The 15,730-nt window shown below is 37.4% G+C and overlaps 1 protein-coding gene across 1 annotated transcript; it reads right to left on the bottom strand.

The window, feature by feature from the left end:
- Positions 1–3,572: 3,572 nt before the first annotated feature.
- On the bottom strand, positions 3,573–13,347 carry KRT222 (keratin 222). Its single transcript, XM_010842597.1, has 6 exons — positions 13,180–13,347; positions 9,993–10,121; positions 9,048–9,268; positions 6,506–6,582; positions 6,048–6,183; positions 3,573–5,625 (listed from the first exon to the last, which is right to left on the bottom strand). Exons 1-6 carry the CDS (start codon positions 13,273–13,275, stop codon positions 5,397–5,399), a joined length of 888 nt encoding a protein of 295 aa, XP_010840899.1. The 5' UTR covers positions 13,276–13,347; the 3' UTR covers positions 3,573–5,396.
- Between the last annotated feature and the right edge of the window lie 2,383 nt (positions 13,348–15,730).

Here is a 15,730-nt window from a genome sequence, read left to right as displayed (position 1 = left end):
CTAGAGTTTCTGTTTTTTTTTTCCTTCCGGTCTTTTTCTTTCCTCTTTCTCTGGGAGCTGGAGTGTATATACTTTAGCAAGCCGAGGATGGAGGCGTGGAGAGCCGGGTTTACAGTTTCCGTCCTCCTGCGCGCCTCCCAGGGCTTCCTGCCTTAACCGCGGGCAAAAGCTTTGGCGAAAGCAGCACAGATCTTTCCAGTTGTTCCCAAGCGCAAGGCTGGTGTAATTGTCTCAGGTTTCTGAGCCAAGGCCTGGAGATGTAAATCTCCTTGCCCCAGATTATGTGTCCCAGGCAGCGCCGGGCAAGGGGTCTATGTCCCAAAGCGCCTTGGCTTATTCGGTTTCCTCTGCCAGGAACGACATTTCTTCACTTTTGGGCTTAAACTCATCTGTCCTTCCGGATCCAGCTCAAATTCTGTCTCTGATGCCCTCCGGGAACTCCCCGCCTCACGCGCCCCTCCTCCCCCCGAATTTCTTCTTTTGAACGCCCAAGATTCTTTGATAACTATTATGGCCTTTACCTAATACCTTGTATCCGATAGTGTTTGTTATTTTCAGTACTCTATGAGAGCCTTGAAAGCAAAAGTTCAGCCGTCTGCATTGGCCATCTTCCTATAGCCAGTGTCCAGTAAGGCCTTGAACCATTGTAAGAAGCTCAGTAAATGTATATTGAGGCAGGCTGCGGTCTAGTCCAGGACTCTTTTCACTAAATCATGACTACGTTGATGTACTAGATAGCAGCCTCTCCTTGGATATATAAACACTTTACCGATGTGGGCCACTGCAGAGGGGGAAGGATCTGAAATTACTTGAGAATGGTGTTGACATTTGGAATGATTGGATTCTTCAGCTACCCTTAGCCACCATCCTGGGTGTGCCAGCAGGGACTAGGGCATCTCCAGAAGTACGCAAAGCCAGGGACAAGTGACCCTCTGTCCAGTTCTTCCACCTCCAATATTTTCATGTTCATGATTAGAGATTAGTGAAACTAAAGAGCATATTAAAGGGAAACGAGGTCATCAAAGGATAATGAGCAGCCTGAGTGGGGCTTGAGATAATGTACCTGAAATTGCTTTTTTAAAATATAAAAGCATCAGATACATGGATTAATGTAAGATACACGAAGGCTTCAGCAGGGAATCCCGGTACCTTCTTCCACTGGCTTTTATGGTGGAGGATAGGGCAGGCACCATGCTGGGGCAGGTGCTTGGTTATTCATCTCTAGGCAGTCTTCTGCAGAAAAAGTTCTGGGTATTAGCAACAAAGCATACTGTAGTGGGAAAGGGAGGACTCAAAAATAGTAGGAAAGGAAAGGAGTGGTGACACTGATACACTGTCTCATCTCCTGATCTTTACTCAAATGTCACCTTCTCAGCACATTTTTCCTGATTTATATAAAACTGTAACCCATTCCCTAACCTCCTATTCATGTTTTTTTTCTATACTACGTATTACCACCTAACATACTCTATTTGTTGTATTTTTATGTTGTTATCTTTTTCTTCCCATCAAGAATGAAAGCTCCGTGGGCCGGGGGATTCAACATCTGGAACAATGCCCATTCTCGTGCCCATTATCTGTGGAGTAAATAAATGATCAGCTATCTCATTTTCTTCCCTTTAGTTCTTTCTCTGCTCTGAAGATTTGCAAAATTAAGAAAGGAAGAATATAGGCAAAATATAATAGAGAAAGTCCTAGAGATTAAGACTGAAGAGTGAAATAGCCAACAGGATGGACTCTACTTACACTGAGTTGCTGTTGATTTTTTCCCCAAGCAGACATTAGGACATGTGATCTTGCATGGGCAGGGATGTTTATGGGGCCTGCAGGACAGGATATTTTGAATGGTGATTATTCCTGGAAGATGTGGGATGAACAGTTAATATGACTGTTCATACTACACGTAAAGATATTGGGAACCCTCACAGGCACCTGATGGTAAAACCCAGAGATAGGACCAAGCAGTTTAGTTTTCTTTCTGGCAGCAAGATCCAGGAACTTTACCTGCATTGCTCTTTGACACTACTCATACTTCCTCGAGGTTCTTCTTCCTCCCCAAATTAGTAAGTGATTAAGCTGGGATTGAAGTCTCTTTGATTTCTTTCCCTCGTGTTGTGGGAAGATGCTGGAAAGGAAAAAACAGGGGTAGAACTAGAACCATGACTGGGAAGGAAGAAAGAGGAGAACATGGGAGAGAACAAGGAAGCAACCATAGTCCTTGGACACCTACTAGTCTGTGATTTGGCTCCAGGAGGTTTATTCCTTTATAACCTTTTAAGATTGTACACAATTTTCAGGTGCTTTCTCCCAACCCTCTTCCAGATAGAGGTTTTGACCTTTAACAGATTTTCAAAGAGGTTTGTGACTCAAAAAGATTTTGAATCCAACACTGAGCCATGCAGTTTGTCTAGAGTTTGTTCTAATGAAGCATTTTTAAATGGATTCCCCCCTCCCCTACCCCACCCCCGCCACTTAAAATAGGGAAAGGGAGGACAGAACTCTGTCTGAACCACTTATAAAAGTCTGGCTAATAAAAACCAAAGTGTGGCTATAAGAAACATGGTGAAATAAGCTAGTTTTCTCAGCCCTTTCTGTGAAAGCAGAAGTTATGGCTGTTCAATTGCTATTACTAGAAGTCATCGTGAAATATTGAAGTACAGTAGATTTCCAGGTCTGAGTGATTCACCATGTTGTGTAGACTTTGACAAAGTATGGTTTGCTTTTACAGTCTTCTGCCTTATCTTCAAAATATCTGGGGATTTGGGACAGGAACATGAATTCTTCTCTCCCAGTGACTGTTTTCATCCATATATTCTTGTATATTTGAGTAGTGCTTTGCCAAATATTTTTACATGTGTATTATTTCAAACAGCTCTGTGAAGTAGGCAGGGCAGGAATGATGATCAAGTGCCACCTTTCTCTTCATTTTCAGGTGTGAAATCAGAGACCTAGAGAATTTAAGTGACTCCTTCTTGGTTGCATGGGTCATGAGTGACAGTCCCAGGGCTGGGATTGTGCAGTTGTTGGTAACTGAACTTATTATTTACTTTTTCCCCCCCAAACTTTAAACTTTTGATTTTGTATTGGGTTGTAGCCGATTAACAATGTTGTGATAGCTTTGGGTGAACAGTGAAGGGACTCGTAGTGTTTACTTTTGTATTTTGTTATGGAAGCATACATTTGAACCATTTCAGAGAGATTGAAGAATGTTAATTTCTATTCATCCATCAAATGAGGATGATACTGTTCATCTTGTAGGATTGCTGTGAGGATTAGAGATTGAGTTTGAGGATGCTGATTACAGGACCAGGAGCAGAGTGAGCCCTCTGCAAATGGTGGCTGCTGTTATTATACTTTTCCCAGGACTATGAGATTATTTTTATTTTTTAATTAGAGTATATCATATATTAGAATATACCATTCTTAATTTTTCTGTTGTTAAATAAAAGTATAACAATTGTGCTTTTATGCACCTTGGTTGTAGTTTTCTCCATTCTGCAATGAAGCTAACAATATTGGAATAATTCTACTCAATACAATGTATCAAACTCAAATACAATACAGGTTTGCAAGTTCATGTTTCATTTTTTTTTATTGTAATGGTATCATTTACTTTGGTAAACTCATATCCCAATTTAAAATGCAAATACTGAAGCAAATAAAGCTGTTATAAATTCAGGTACTGTATTTTAAAATGTACATGTTATACATACAAGAGCTGCATAGTGGAATTACTATCACGAGCAGTTACATTCATGATGCCGGGTACTGTTTTTAACACTGTGTATAGATGATATTAGATATATTCCTTTATTTATGATACTGTTGCTTAGTACAGTAACTTTTAGTACAATAGCTTACATGATTGCATTTCCAAAGCTTTAATAAAGTTAGCATTTAACTAATATTTAATGAGAACACTTTGATGTACAGGATGTATTTTAGGTCAGATGCTTATGCAAAAAGAAGTACTTCACATGCTGTTGTGTCCTTGACGAAAGAAAATCATCCCTTTCACGAAATAGAATAAGCCAGGCTAAAATAAAGCTGTACTAACCGAAAGAACATTTAAATGTTATTCCCTGTATTATGTTAAAGATTATTTAACATAATTTTCTTCTGGTTAAAATTATTTTTTTTTTTGGTTGAAAGAAAGAAGAGAGAGAGTTCCAAAGGCTGTATTAATATGCTAACAGCTGTAGCCCTTTAGGTGATACTTTAGCTGGGAAAAAAAGTATGGAGAGTTGTACTCAATGTTTTTTCTGCTTAGAAAAAAATTGATAGCCTATAAATTTCTAATGTTTTAAAACAAGTATTTATTATTTAAGGTCTTTAAATATACCTGTATTAAACAAATTAGGCTGTTTAAAAAACTTTGCAACAATACTTGACTTATTCACAAATATATTTTCTCCATATTTATTAGGGTTTGAACAACTTACAAACATAAATCCTGCAAATACTCTTTGCTTAGATAACAATACTGTTATCTTAATTCACATGAATGTTTGCAAGAAATATTTATAATACTTTATATAGTATCTTTATCTAATGCTCACATCAGAGACTCAAATTAAAATCATATTTAACTTTATACAGATGGAAAAGTTGGAATGATGAGAGGTTGGATCCAGTTCCAGTAATTGTAGTAACTAGATTTCCTCTTTTGCTTGTGCAGCTGGCCCTCTGATTTTTGTGTGGGAGGATACAACCTTTACAGTTCTTCGAGTAAAGTTACTCTTCAGGAAATCAGATAATGATGACAGAAAACTTTCAGATGAAGATTAATCATCAGATGCGCCTGGGGGTGTCTTCTATTATTTGCTCAAAACATCTGGTAGAAAATAACTCTTATTTTCTACCTGCACAAATTATTATCTCAAAAGGAAAGAATTCGGTTAAGTGAATAGTGATTCCTCTTTAAAGGTTTGTTTATAATTGCTTTCTTTTTTAAGTAGAAAAATAATCAGTCATGGAATAATGATGACTCAATGTGTTTCTTGATATAATACAATCATTTAAACTGACCCTTCCCTTTTCCTTAGAATGTTCAGCCATTGAGTGAAATTTTAAAGACTTAACTAAACCATCTTAATGCTTACAGTTTCTGACAAAAATTCAAGGGAAAAAGAAGACTATTTGGATAATAAATAAAATAGAACCTGTACTTAATTTCTGATTTTAAGCTCCCTTTGTCCAAAAAAAAAAAAAAAAAATACACCTACAATTATATTCAGAGGCATTTTGTCCCTCCCTCTTTTTTTTTTCTGATGAGTCACACATTGGTCATAACATACATACTTAATAACTTACATTTTGGAACAGAAGGTGGCCAGCAGGCCTACCCTGGTCCATCTGAATGTCATTTTCACATCAAGTCAAATACTGTCTTTGGACTAATTAGTTGTTGATGGACGTTTGATAGAGGGGATACTGCATGATCTTCTCATGATAAGCCTGACTTCTATATCCGGTAGATTATCCTGCTTAGTCTGTGAACACCCTTCATCAGTGGCTGCTAAATGAAGATCAAATCGAAGAGAAACTGATTTTTTCCTTAATCGAGGGTTATCTTTAAAGAAAGAGCCTTCCCATTCTTTAATAACTTCATCCACTTTCTCTGTCCTGAAATGATAAAGTAAATCTTCCTATATGAAGAAGTACAGCTATAGTAAAAAAAAAAACATGTAATATGTATTGTATATGAAAAATAAATCAAGAAATGTATATAATTTATATTAAAATTTAAATTACAATTTATAATTTACATTGTGACAGTTAAATGTGTAGTCTTTAAAAATCATATGAATAAAATTTTAAGGGGTTCTATGGAATTTTCATGTTTTGGCTATATTTTTTGGAAAAATGATGAATTAAGGATTGAATACTTCATCTGAGTTTTTATATATTTATTAACGTCTGATTAGAAATCACAATATGTAAAATTATGTTTAGACACATTCAAAGATTACTGAGATTATTCAATTGAAGTTAATTTTTTTTGCATGTGTTCATTATTATTTCTAAGTCAAAATTATTTTACTTACTGAATAGTGCCATGAGCTTCAGTGCTTTCTTTCACAATATTTCCATTTAATATTGCCTGTTTGGTCACTGTTTCCACTTTTTCATCCTCATACTTTTGTGGGACTTTTGTTGAAAAAGATATTTCATTTATAATGGCTGTGAAAATATTATTTATGAAATATTAAATTACAACATTCACAGTACTATTCACAGTACTATTATATACTAAGTACTAGTCACAATGTGTATGTCAAACTTTATTAAAATATTTCTGATTTTGCTACTTTAGAATATTTATTTATAATAAATTCTTCTTATTATACATTATATAATATATCATTATATATAATATAATTATATATATTATTATTATATATAAAATTATATATTATTAATAAATAATAATAATTAAATATAATAAAGTGAAGTGCCTATAAATGGCACTTCACTTTTCAGGTTAGTTAAATCAGAAACTCACCTGAAGGTAAAACAAAACCGACTCTACTTGTGGTAGGTTTTTGTTCTTTTTTCCCACCTTGGATACTACCATAATATCTGAAATTGGAAACAAAATTATAGAAGCAACATTATATTAGCATGTAATTGAAACAAATGTTCTCCAATAAGAGAATGGATAAATTGTAGCTTAGTCAGTAAAGAATCTGCCTGCAATGCAGGAGACCTGGGTTTGATCCTGGGTCAGGAAAATCCCCTGGAGAAGGAAATGGCAACCCACTTCAGTATTCTTGCCTGGAGAATCGCATGGACAGAGGAGCCTGCCAGGCTACAGTCTATGGGGTCACAAGAATCGGACAGGATTTAGAGACTAAACCATCACCAATACAAAGGAAGTACTATCTAGCAGTGAAAATAAGTGAACTAAAGATACACTGTGTATCTGTAGGGAACAATCTCCCAAATATAACATTGAGTAGGGGGAAGAAAGATTGTAGCTAGCTAATTTTACAAAGATTAAAATATATGCAAAACAATTCCCCATTTTGCTTAGGGATATATATATATATAATGAGACTTACAAGCATCAGACCTGGAAGCCACGTTAGACTGATGGAGGGGGATAAGATGGGTGGGTGGGGGTGTGGTTTAGGTGCTGGGGTGGGGATTAGGGGGACTTCAGTAACATTATAAATATTTCACTTCTTAAATATAGGAGCTCATTATATTTTTCTTGATAACTTTTGTAACTTTATCTTAAATAAATTTAAGTGAATGTCGTTCAGTCATGTCCAACTCTGCGACCCCATGGACTGTAGCTTGCCAGGCTCATATGTCCGTGGAATTCTCCAGGCCAGAATACTTGAGTGGTTAGCTGTTCCTTTCTTCAGGGGATCTTCCCAACCCAGGGATCGAACCAGGTCTTCCACATTGCAGGCGGATTCTTTACCAACTGAGCCACCAGGGAAGCCCAAATACCTGTGTATCTTAAATATAGGATAATAAAACTTTAAAAATTGTGTTAAAAGAATGTTAAAGACCACTTTATCAACATCTTGAATGATCAGGCATTAAACCAAATCTATAACCATTTTATTTCATAAAAAATGAATTATATGTATACAGCTATATAATTTATTTACATAGCACTATTTTAAGCACTTTACAAACATTAATTCATTTAATCCTTAGCAATTCTGAGGTAAGCATTTTATAGATGAGAAACTGAGACAAAGAGATTCAATAATTTGCCCAGCATCACTTAGCTACTAAATGGTATTTTTAATTCAATTTGTGTTTTTCAAAGATTTGGTAAATGTCAAGACTTATTATAGATGATGGTAGTTTCACCCAGTTTTATAGAGGACTCAGACTTCTGACGGAGCAGGCAATGGCACCCCACTCCAGTATTCTTGCCTGGAAAATCCCATGGATGGAGAAGCCTGGTAGGCTGCAGTCCAGGAGGTCGCTAAGAGTCAGACACGACTGAGCGTCTTCACTTTTGCTTTTCACTTTCATGCACTGGAGAAGGAAATGGCAACCCACTCCAGTGTTCTTGCCTGGAGAATCCCAGGGACGGGGGAGCTTGGTGGGCTGCTGTCTATGGAGTTGCACAGAGTCGGACACAACTGAAGCAACTTAGCAGCAGCAGCAGCAGAATTCTGAAGCAAGCACAAATAAGGCTTTATTTTTCTGGGAATATTGAAAATTGTAGGTTGTGCTGTGCTCCAAGTCACTTACAAGTGATTGCAGATTATGAAACTGTGTGTGAATTATTAAGAATCCCTCTTTTGATGCCTTTTGTTGTCAGAATATCTGGAAGTCTTTCAAACCATGTACATAGAACAACATTGCTTTCCATGGTTGTAATATAATAATAATAGTAACAACAGTATTACTAATAGTATTATTATTATTTTGGAGTTTGATGTGTGCCTGGAGTGGGTCATTATGGGAGGGGAAAAAGCAGTAATGTGTGAATTTTTCAAACTTGCTTCGTGGGTGGTCTATTGGAGGCACTAATTCTATAAGGGGTGAATGACAGGGAGAGTAAGAATGTTAAGGAAGGTCTTCTCTTGTAGTGATGGAGGATCATTTCATTTTCTCCAGGCTTGCTTGTACTCTTTCTTGTAGCTCAAGTCCCTGACTTTGGCTCGTCTATTCATAATTTGGTGTGTGCTTAGTTGCTCAGCCATGTTTGACTCTTTGCGACCCCACAGATTATAACTTGCCAGGCTTCTCTGTCCATGGGATTTTTCAGGCAAGAATACTGGAGTGAGTTGCCATTTTCCTCTCCAGGGGATCTTTCCACCCCAGGGATCAAACCCATGTCTCCTGCATTGCAGACAGATTCTTTCCCTGGCTGAGCCATCGAGAAAGTCCCTGATAATTTGAGGGGGCTGGAACTAGTTCTCCCACTTATTTTTTTGCAGTGCTGATTGTGTGGTAGGAACTCAGTGATCATGCCTTAGTAATGATAGGTTTTTAGATTTAATTTTTCCTACTACATCAGTGACCTAAGTGGCTCTGTATTTCTGGTCATTCACTATATGGAAATTAGGTACCTGATTTCTTCCTTTTCTAGGAGGCGGCGATACGTTGCGATTTCCTGTTCCAGCCTCATCTTGGTGTTGAGGAGCATTTCATGCTCTTGAAGCTGCCTTTCAATGCCACGCCTTACTTCCTGTAGCTCTTTTTCTAGTCCTTCAATCACTGCCTCTAGGTCTTGCAGCTGCATCTGGTAATGTTGCTCACTGGCATGTAGGGAGTTTTCAAGACCCCTTTCCTGTTTTATACATATCTTCATCAGTGAATCAAGAAAACAAACTGTGTCTCTGAAATCTGATTTGCAATGTCTTCATTCAGTTGAGTTCTTTCTTTAAAAGGTTGCAATAATTGTATAGCACTTACGCAAGAGGTATGTCCTTACAGCTTTAGGTATGGCCCAACTTTTAAAAATTTTCTATCTACAGCTAGAGAGTTTTCTATTTCCAAGGAAACCTATGATCATTCTTATGCCCTCCCCCAAAGGAATCTGCAGTATGATTAGTTTATTGTCACCCTGATTTATTTGATTTCTTAAATATTGAAAAGTATAGAATATTGAATATTAAAGCCAGAGCAGACTCCTTATAAAAGGCATTTTTGGAAAGTGTTTTAATATTTTTCTATTAGAAGTCTTTGTAGCATGGATAAAAGAATCCTCCACTGTTAGGACTTTGGATGATGACAAAAGCTCTTTTCCCCCATTCTAACATTTAGAGAACCCCAGGGTTCTGGTGTAAGGATTATTTCATTATTGTAAGTGTGAACTAAACCTTCAGTGAACTGATGATAGACATTGCCATGATGGAGGCAGGGCGCTAGTTGAACTAGGTCAAATGGATAGAATTCAGTGCCCTGATTTTTAGTTTGTCACTGTCCAGTAATGGATATTACTCCTTCCCTCTCCTAATCAGATAACAAAATCTGGGGACTCAACGGGCCAGCCGCCTTGAGGTCATTCTCACCACGGCATGGAGAGATTCAATTTCCACTTGCAGGTGGTGCCACTGGCGTCGGGCTTCCTTGAGTTCTGCTTGAGCTGCCTTTAAAGCCTCTTCATCTTTGTCCATTTTTTTGCTTAGATCTTCTTCCAACTAGAAGAAAGCCAACAACGACAACAATAGCAACAGCAACAACAAAAAGAGCACTTTTGAAAATGAGATCTTAAAAGCAGTTATGGACAAATAGTATAGGAATCAAATCTTTTTTCTTTAAACTACAGATGTATGTTCTGGTTGGTGCTCAGTCACTGATAAAACACATGCGTGAGTTAACTGCACTCTTAGCCTCGGTTTTCTCAGATGTAAAATGAACCTTGAAAGTCCTTTCCTACCATAACAGTCTACGAAATGCAGAAAAATACATTTTAATGAGAAGTAAGTTTGCAAGGCCTAAGTTTGAGACCTCTGATTCTTAACTTTCCATTATTTATGGCATTATTAAGGAAGAAAGATAGAAAATTAGCTACTACTTCCCCCTTCCCCCACTTTTTTCTTATAAGCTGCTTTATGAATTGATTATTTCTGGGACTGGATATATGAACAGGAAGTAAATACTACTAGAAAATATATTATGAATAATTTAGGGAGTTAAGTTATCATAGGCATTAGGGATTCTAAAATAGACTTCTATATTAAAAGAATCCACTGTTGATTCACCTTTTTAAAAATGATCTTTTTAGAAGGCATGCTAACTTTGGATATCTAGGGTGGTAGCAAAATGACTTCTTTAAGAACTGCTCTCTAAATGTTCTCATATTAAATAATGAGTGAATTAGCTTATATTCAACTTTAAGTGTTCTTATGCTGATGCTGGGATTGAATGAAAGTATCTTTTGACAGAATTCTCAACATTTGGCCCCAGGAGCTGTAGGAGCAATGTATAGAATTGATTGTACTATTTTGAGGCAAAAATTATAACTTTTTAATGTTCATATAAAAATACATTTTAAAACACACAAAAAATTAATTTGGTGGTACAATAGATTTTTTTTAAAGGAAATATTATATTAAATGAAAGTCAATAAAGTATAGTTCAAGGAATTAGATGACAAAATTCATTTGTTGTGTCACTTATTCTTAGTTTTAGGTTGGAAAAACAAAGCAGCAACACATATTAGAGAAACCACAAAAGAGGAGAACAAGAATTTCAGAAATGGAAGAGCATAAAAATTCTGGTATCTACTGGGTTTTGAGTGAGGAGCTGGCAGCTAGGCTTGTGTGGTAGCTAGATTCCAAAGATGGCTCTCAGTGAATCACCCACTCCTCCCCAAATCCATGTCCTTGTTCGGTCCTGTTCCACACTGAATCTGGGATGACTCGTGTCTTGCCTTAGTCAGCAGAATATAGAAGATGTGCCAGTTGTAGGCCTAAGCCTTAGGAAGCCCTGACAACTTCCACTTCTGTGCTTTTGGGACCCTGGTATACATTGGGAGCCTCAGTGGATAAGAGGTCCAGATACCCTGTTGGAGAGATTGTGTAGAAGCCAGATGGAGAGAAACAGGCCCAGCTGTCTCAGCTGAGCCAGCGTTCCAGAAATGTCCTGCCAAGGTGCCAGACGCAGGAGTAAGCCACTTGGCTGTCCCAACCTAGTTGTGCCCCAAGATGCCTGTGGTCCTGGCCAATGCCATGTGCGGTGGAAGAATCACCCGCACTGAACCCAGTTAACCCATAGCAATATGAAAGACAATACAATTGTCTTTTTAATTCATCAAGTTCTAGAGTGGTTTGTTACATAGCTGTAAATAACTAAAATAGCTTACATTTATTTTATAATAATTAAGTAATCATGCTTTGTCAAATTTATTCTGGCTGATTTTCTGAATTCTTTGGGAAAAAAAGAAGTCCCCTAAAGTAGTTTTATGTTAAAAGGAAACAAAACTTACTGTAGTCTTGCTTTTTCACTTTAGTCTTTCAGCATTGTGACTTGTAAACTAAGTAACTTGTATTTTTATTATTGCAAAATAAAATGTTTATTTGGTTTATAATTTTCAGAAATTGTCATCTATTAATTGTTTCCTTCTCTTTGTAAAAGGTGAGTGAATTCTTGCAACACTTCAAATATCTCAGTGAAGTTGCTTCATTTGAGATGCTGATCATTCTTTATTAAGACTGAAAATGTTACCTAGAGATTATATTTATGATGTTACTAAAAATGAATTACTAATGAGGTAACATCCTATGATTTCCCAGCAATATTTTTTTCCCTTTTGGTGATGTTCTTAAGTAAACTCTTTGCTGTGTTTGGATGCTTGGAATAGAACTTGAACTCAGATATGATAGGTAAACTAAAAAAAAAAAATAAACAAACCCTGAATTTCTGAAGCTTTGTTTCTAAAATAGATGTTTTTCCATTTGTTTAGAGATGAGATCTTAACTAATTGCTAAGGGTTATTGTCATTTTAAAACAAAGTGTCCATGAAATGAGGATTTAGCCCTTATTTAACTTGGCTGTCTTTCTAAACAATACTTAAATATTACATGCTTAGTATTAGAGATAAACATTTCTCACCTTTTAGAACAAAAGCAAAAATAATCTATTGTCAAAGTGAAAAGTCCTTATTGATTTGGAGAATTTTGATTGTCCCAAATTACATCATTGTTTCTGAATACCATGTTCACATACTCACATGATTTCTGTTTGTAACAGTCTGGTATAGAATCAGACTCATGAAAAGATGATAGAAACCGTTTAGAAATATTTTACTTAGTTTTATCTTGCAAAGTGTGCAAGATAATAAATTCACTATAAAGCTTGTCATTTTAAAGGTGTTATTTAAATTATTTCTATAAGTAAATCCGTGATATCTTCCAAGGGTATCTGAAATGCTTCCTTCCTATAAGATGTCTAAAAGAGATTATTGTGCATCATTTTATTGTATACTGATCCCATGTTTTGTTAATGACAGTAACCTCATGATTTATATAAAAATAAAATGCATCAATCAACATTCATTTAATGGTCATTTAACAGTAATAAATACAGCCTTTCCCCCTATAGTCACTGTCACATTGCAGTAAAACCTAAATTCCTTCCCCAGTATATGCTGCATTGAAAAGGAAATACTGTACCTCAGAGAGGCCGGGACAGGAATTGGATAGACATGGATTGTCTCCTTATCCTGGAAGATGCCTGTCTGTATGAAATCATTACCTGGATCCTTGTTGAAAGCACGGTCTCTATCTGATTTCTGGTGAGGAGCTTTTCATAGTTTGCCCTGATCTCATTGAGTAGCTGGGACAGCTCCATTCTTTTCCCATCCTCCACCTTGGCTAACAGAACCTTATCGATAGGATGAGTCTCTGCGGCAGAACCTGCTCTGTCTGCATCGCGAGCAGAGAGAGCGCCATGGAGCCTTAAAGATACAGAGCTCCCTTTTTTCAGAAGCCGTGTAAACCCCTGGGTTTCTCATCAATTATGCAGATATTTGGTAAACCCTTTTCTCCTATTGTTGATCTGGTAGAAGTGTCAGTCTCTCCATAAAGGAACCAAAAAATGAAGATAGTTTCAGTATTCCTGGATTGGGTCTCTGTAAAATTGAGCACATTTGGCAGAGGGAAGTTAATTTAGCTTGTGGAAAGAAAATGGGTCATAACATAAAGAAAATTGTGTTTTGTTTTCCCAAAATATTACATGGAAATAAACCTGGGCTTAAAACATGGTACCTAAGCTTTTCTTTTATGACTTTCCTCGCCATTTGGATTATTTAAACAGAAATGCTATGGGAGGGCATTAGAATATGTTGTAAACCCATTCTGACAGTTACTGGAAAAAGTGACCATTATATTCAGCTGACAGATGTCATAAGCTGCAAGACTGACTGATTGTATTTCTCTTAAATACATACTGCTTGACTTGTGGTGGGTGGCTGGCCTGATGGCAGAGTTTGATATATTGAGGTGAATTCCTGAAGGCATATTACAGATGAAGCTATGGCTGGAGATAAGTGCTAATAGAGGATGAGAACTGACAGTTAACATTTCCAACATTTCCACAAGGTTGAAGAAATACAACAAGACAGACCAGACCCTGTGCTGGGTGTATTCACTGAGATAAGATGTATTGTCGGGTTACTCTTTCATGAGTAAAAGTAGAGTTGATGACAACTCCTGCGTACTTATATAACATTTGTGCAGGTCTTATAACTTTATAAAGCACCTTTACATCTGTCATTCTATTTAATTGTCACAATTCCTGTCATTTTGTACTGTAAAGATGATAAGTCTGTGCAGGAGGGGTTAAGGTGTCTTTCCCAAGGTCATATGGTGATTAGTGATGTAATGGCATCCTTGGGACTGGGCTTTGATCCCTTGGCTATATTCCAAATACTATCTAGTCTGCCTCTGCGTTATGTCTCTCCCCACGTAAATTCCTTGTTTAGCCTGAAAAGCTGGCTGCTGGATATGACTGAAATATTTTAAAGGCTAGATCTATCACTGTTATTTGTAGAGTGGCTTGGCTGAAGTTGTATCTGGAGTGTAGTTCAGGAAATAATCAATCTTTGGCTCTGGTGCTCACGGGGCCTTTGAATATACATTATGCTCTTTTAATTTCTGAATTAACTCACCGCTGGATAGTCCAGTCTGTGCTGGGCATTCTCACAGTCCCCTCCAAACAAAGCTGGGCACCCAGAACTCCTGCTGAGAGGTGAGGTTCCAGGTCATTCCTGTGCTCTGTTTAATTTGACCTTCGCCTCTTCCATCCTCCCCATTGGTCACAGTGGATTGGTCTAGGGGTGGACACTTTACCCAAGGAGAGTCAATCTGTAGGTCTGAGACCTGTGAGGTAGCCTGACCCAAAAGCTCTGACTAAAGAGCATTGCTTATGATTATTTAGGCCAAACTGATTCTCTTTTTTTGGTAATTGCAACTGAGAAATGGGAAGAGAAACAGGCATTGATAGTGGGAGAATCAGGAAAGAATTACACTCTTATTACTTCATGTAGTTCCTGCGATAGTGAAGTGATAGTAAAGTTGCTCAGTCGTGTCCGACTCTTTGCAACCCCATGGACTGTAGCACGCCAGGCTCCTTCATCCATTGAATTTTCTAGGCAAGAGTACTGGAGTGGGTTGCCTAATCTCTGCCTAAAATACAGAGAGCTGAACTAGATTCCAGGCCTGGCAATCTGTATCTGAAACAAACCTCTCAGGTATTTCTTCATTATAGCAGTGCTTTCCAATAAAGAAACATAATGTGGGCCACCAATTTAAACCACATATGTAATTTAATACTTTCTAGTCATCATATCAAAAGATAGAAACAAATGAAATGAATTTTCAAATATTTTATTTAACCTTAAGTACATCATGTAGTTGTTATTGTTGTTGTTCAGTCGCCAAGTCGTGTCCGACTCTTTGCAACCCCATGGACTGTAGCACACCAGGCTTCCCTGTCCCTCACCATCTCCCAGAGTTTGCCCAAGTTCATGCCCACTGAATTGGTGATGTCATGCAACCATCTCATCCTCTGTCACCCTCTTCTCATTCTGCCTCCAATTTCTGCCAGCATCAGGGGCTTTTCCAATGAGTTGGCTCTTTGCGTCAGGTGCCCAAAGTGCTGGAACTTCAGTTTCAGCATCAGCCCTTCCAGTAGATATTCAGGGTTGATTTCCTTTATGATTGACTGGTTTGATCTCCTTGCTGTCCAAGGGATGCTCAAGAGTCTCCTCCAGCACCACAGTTTGAAAGCATCAATTCTTCGGTGC

Source organism: Bison bison, unplaced genomic scaffold, assembly GCF_000754665.1.
Source record: "Bison bison bison isolate TAMUID 2011002044 unplaced genomic scaffold, Bison_UMD1.0 scf7180017864180, whole genome shotgun sequence".
Taxonomy (NCBI): Eukaryota; Metazoa; Chordata; class Mammalia; order Artiodactyla; family Bovidae; genus Bison; species Bison bison.
The sequence above is the reverse complement of the archived record's forward strand: the minus strand, read 5'-3'. Positions and strand labels throughout refer to the sequence as shown.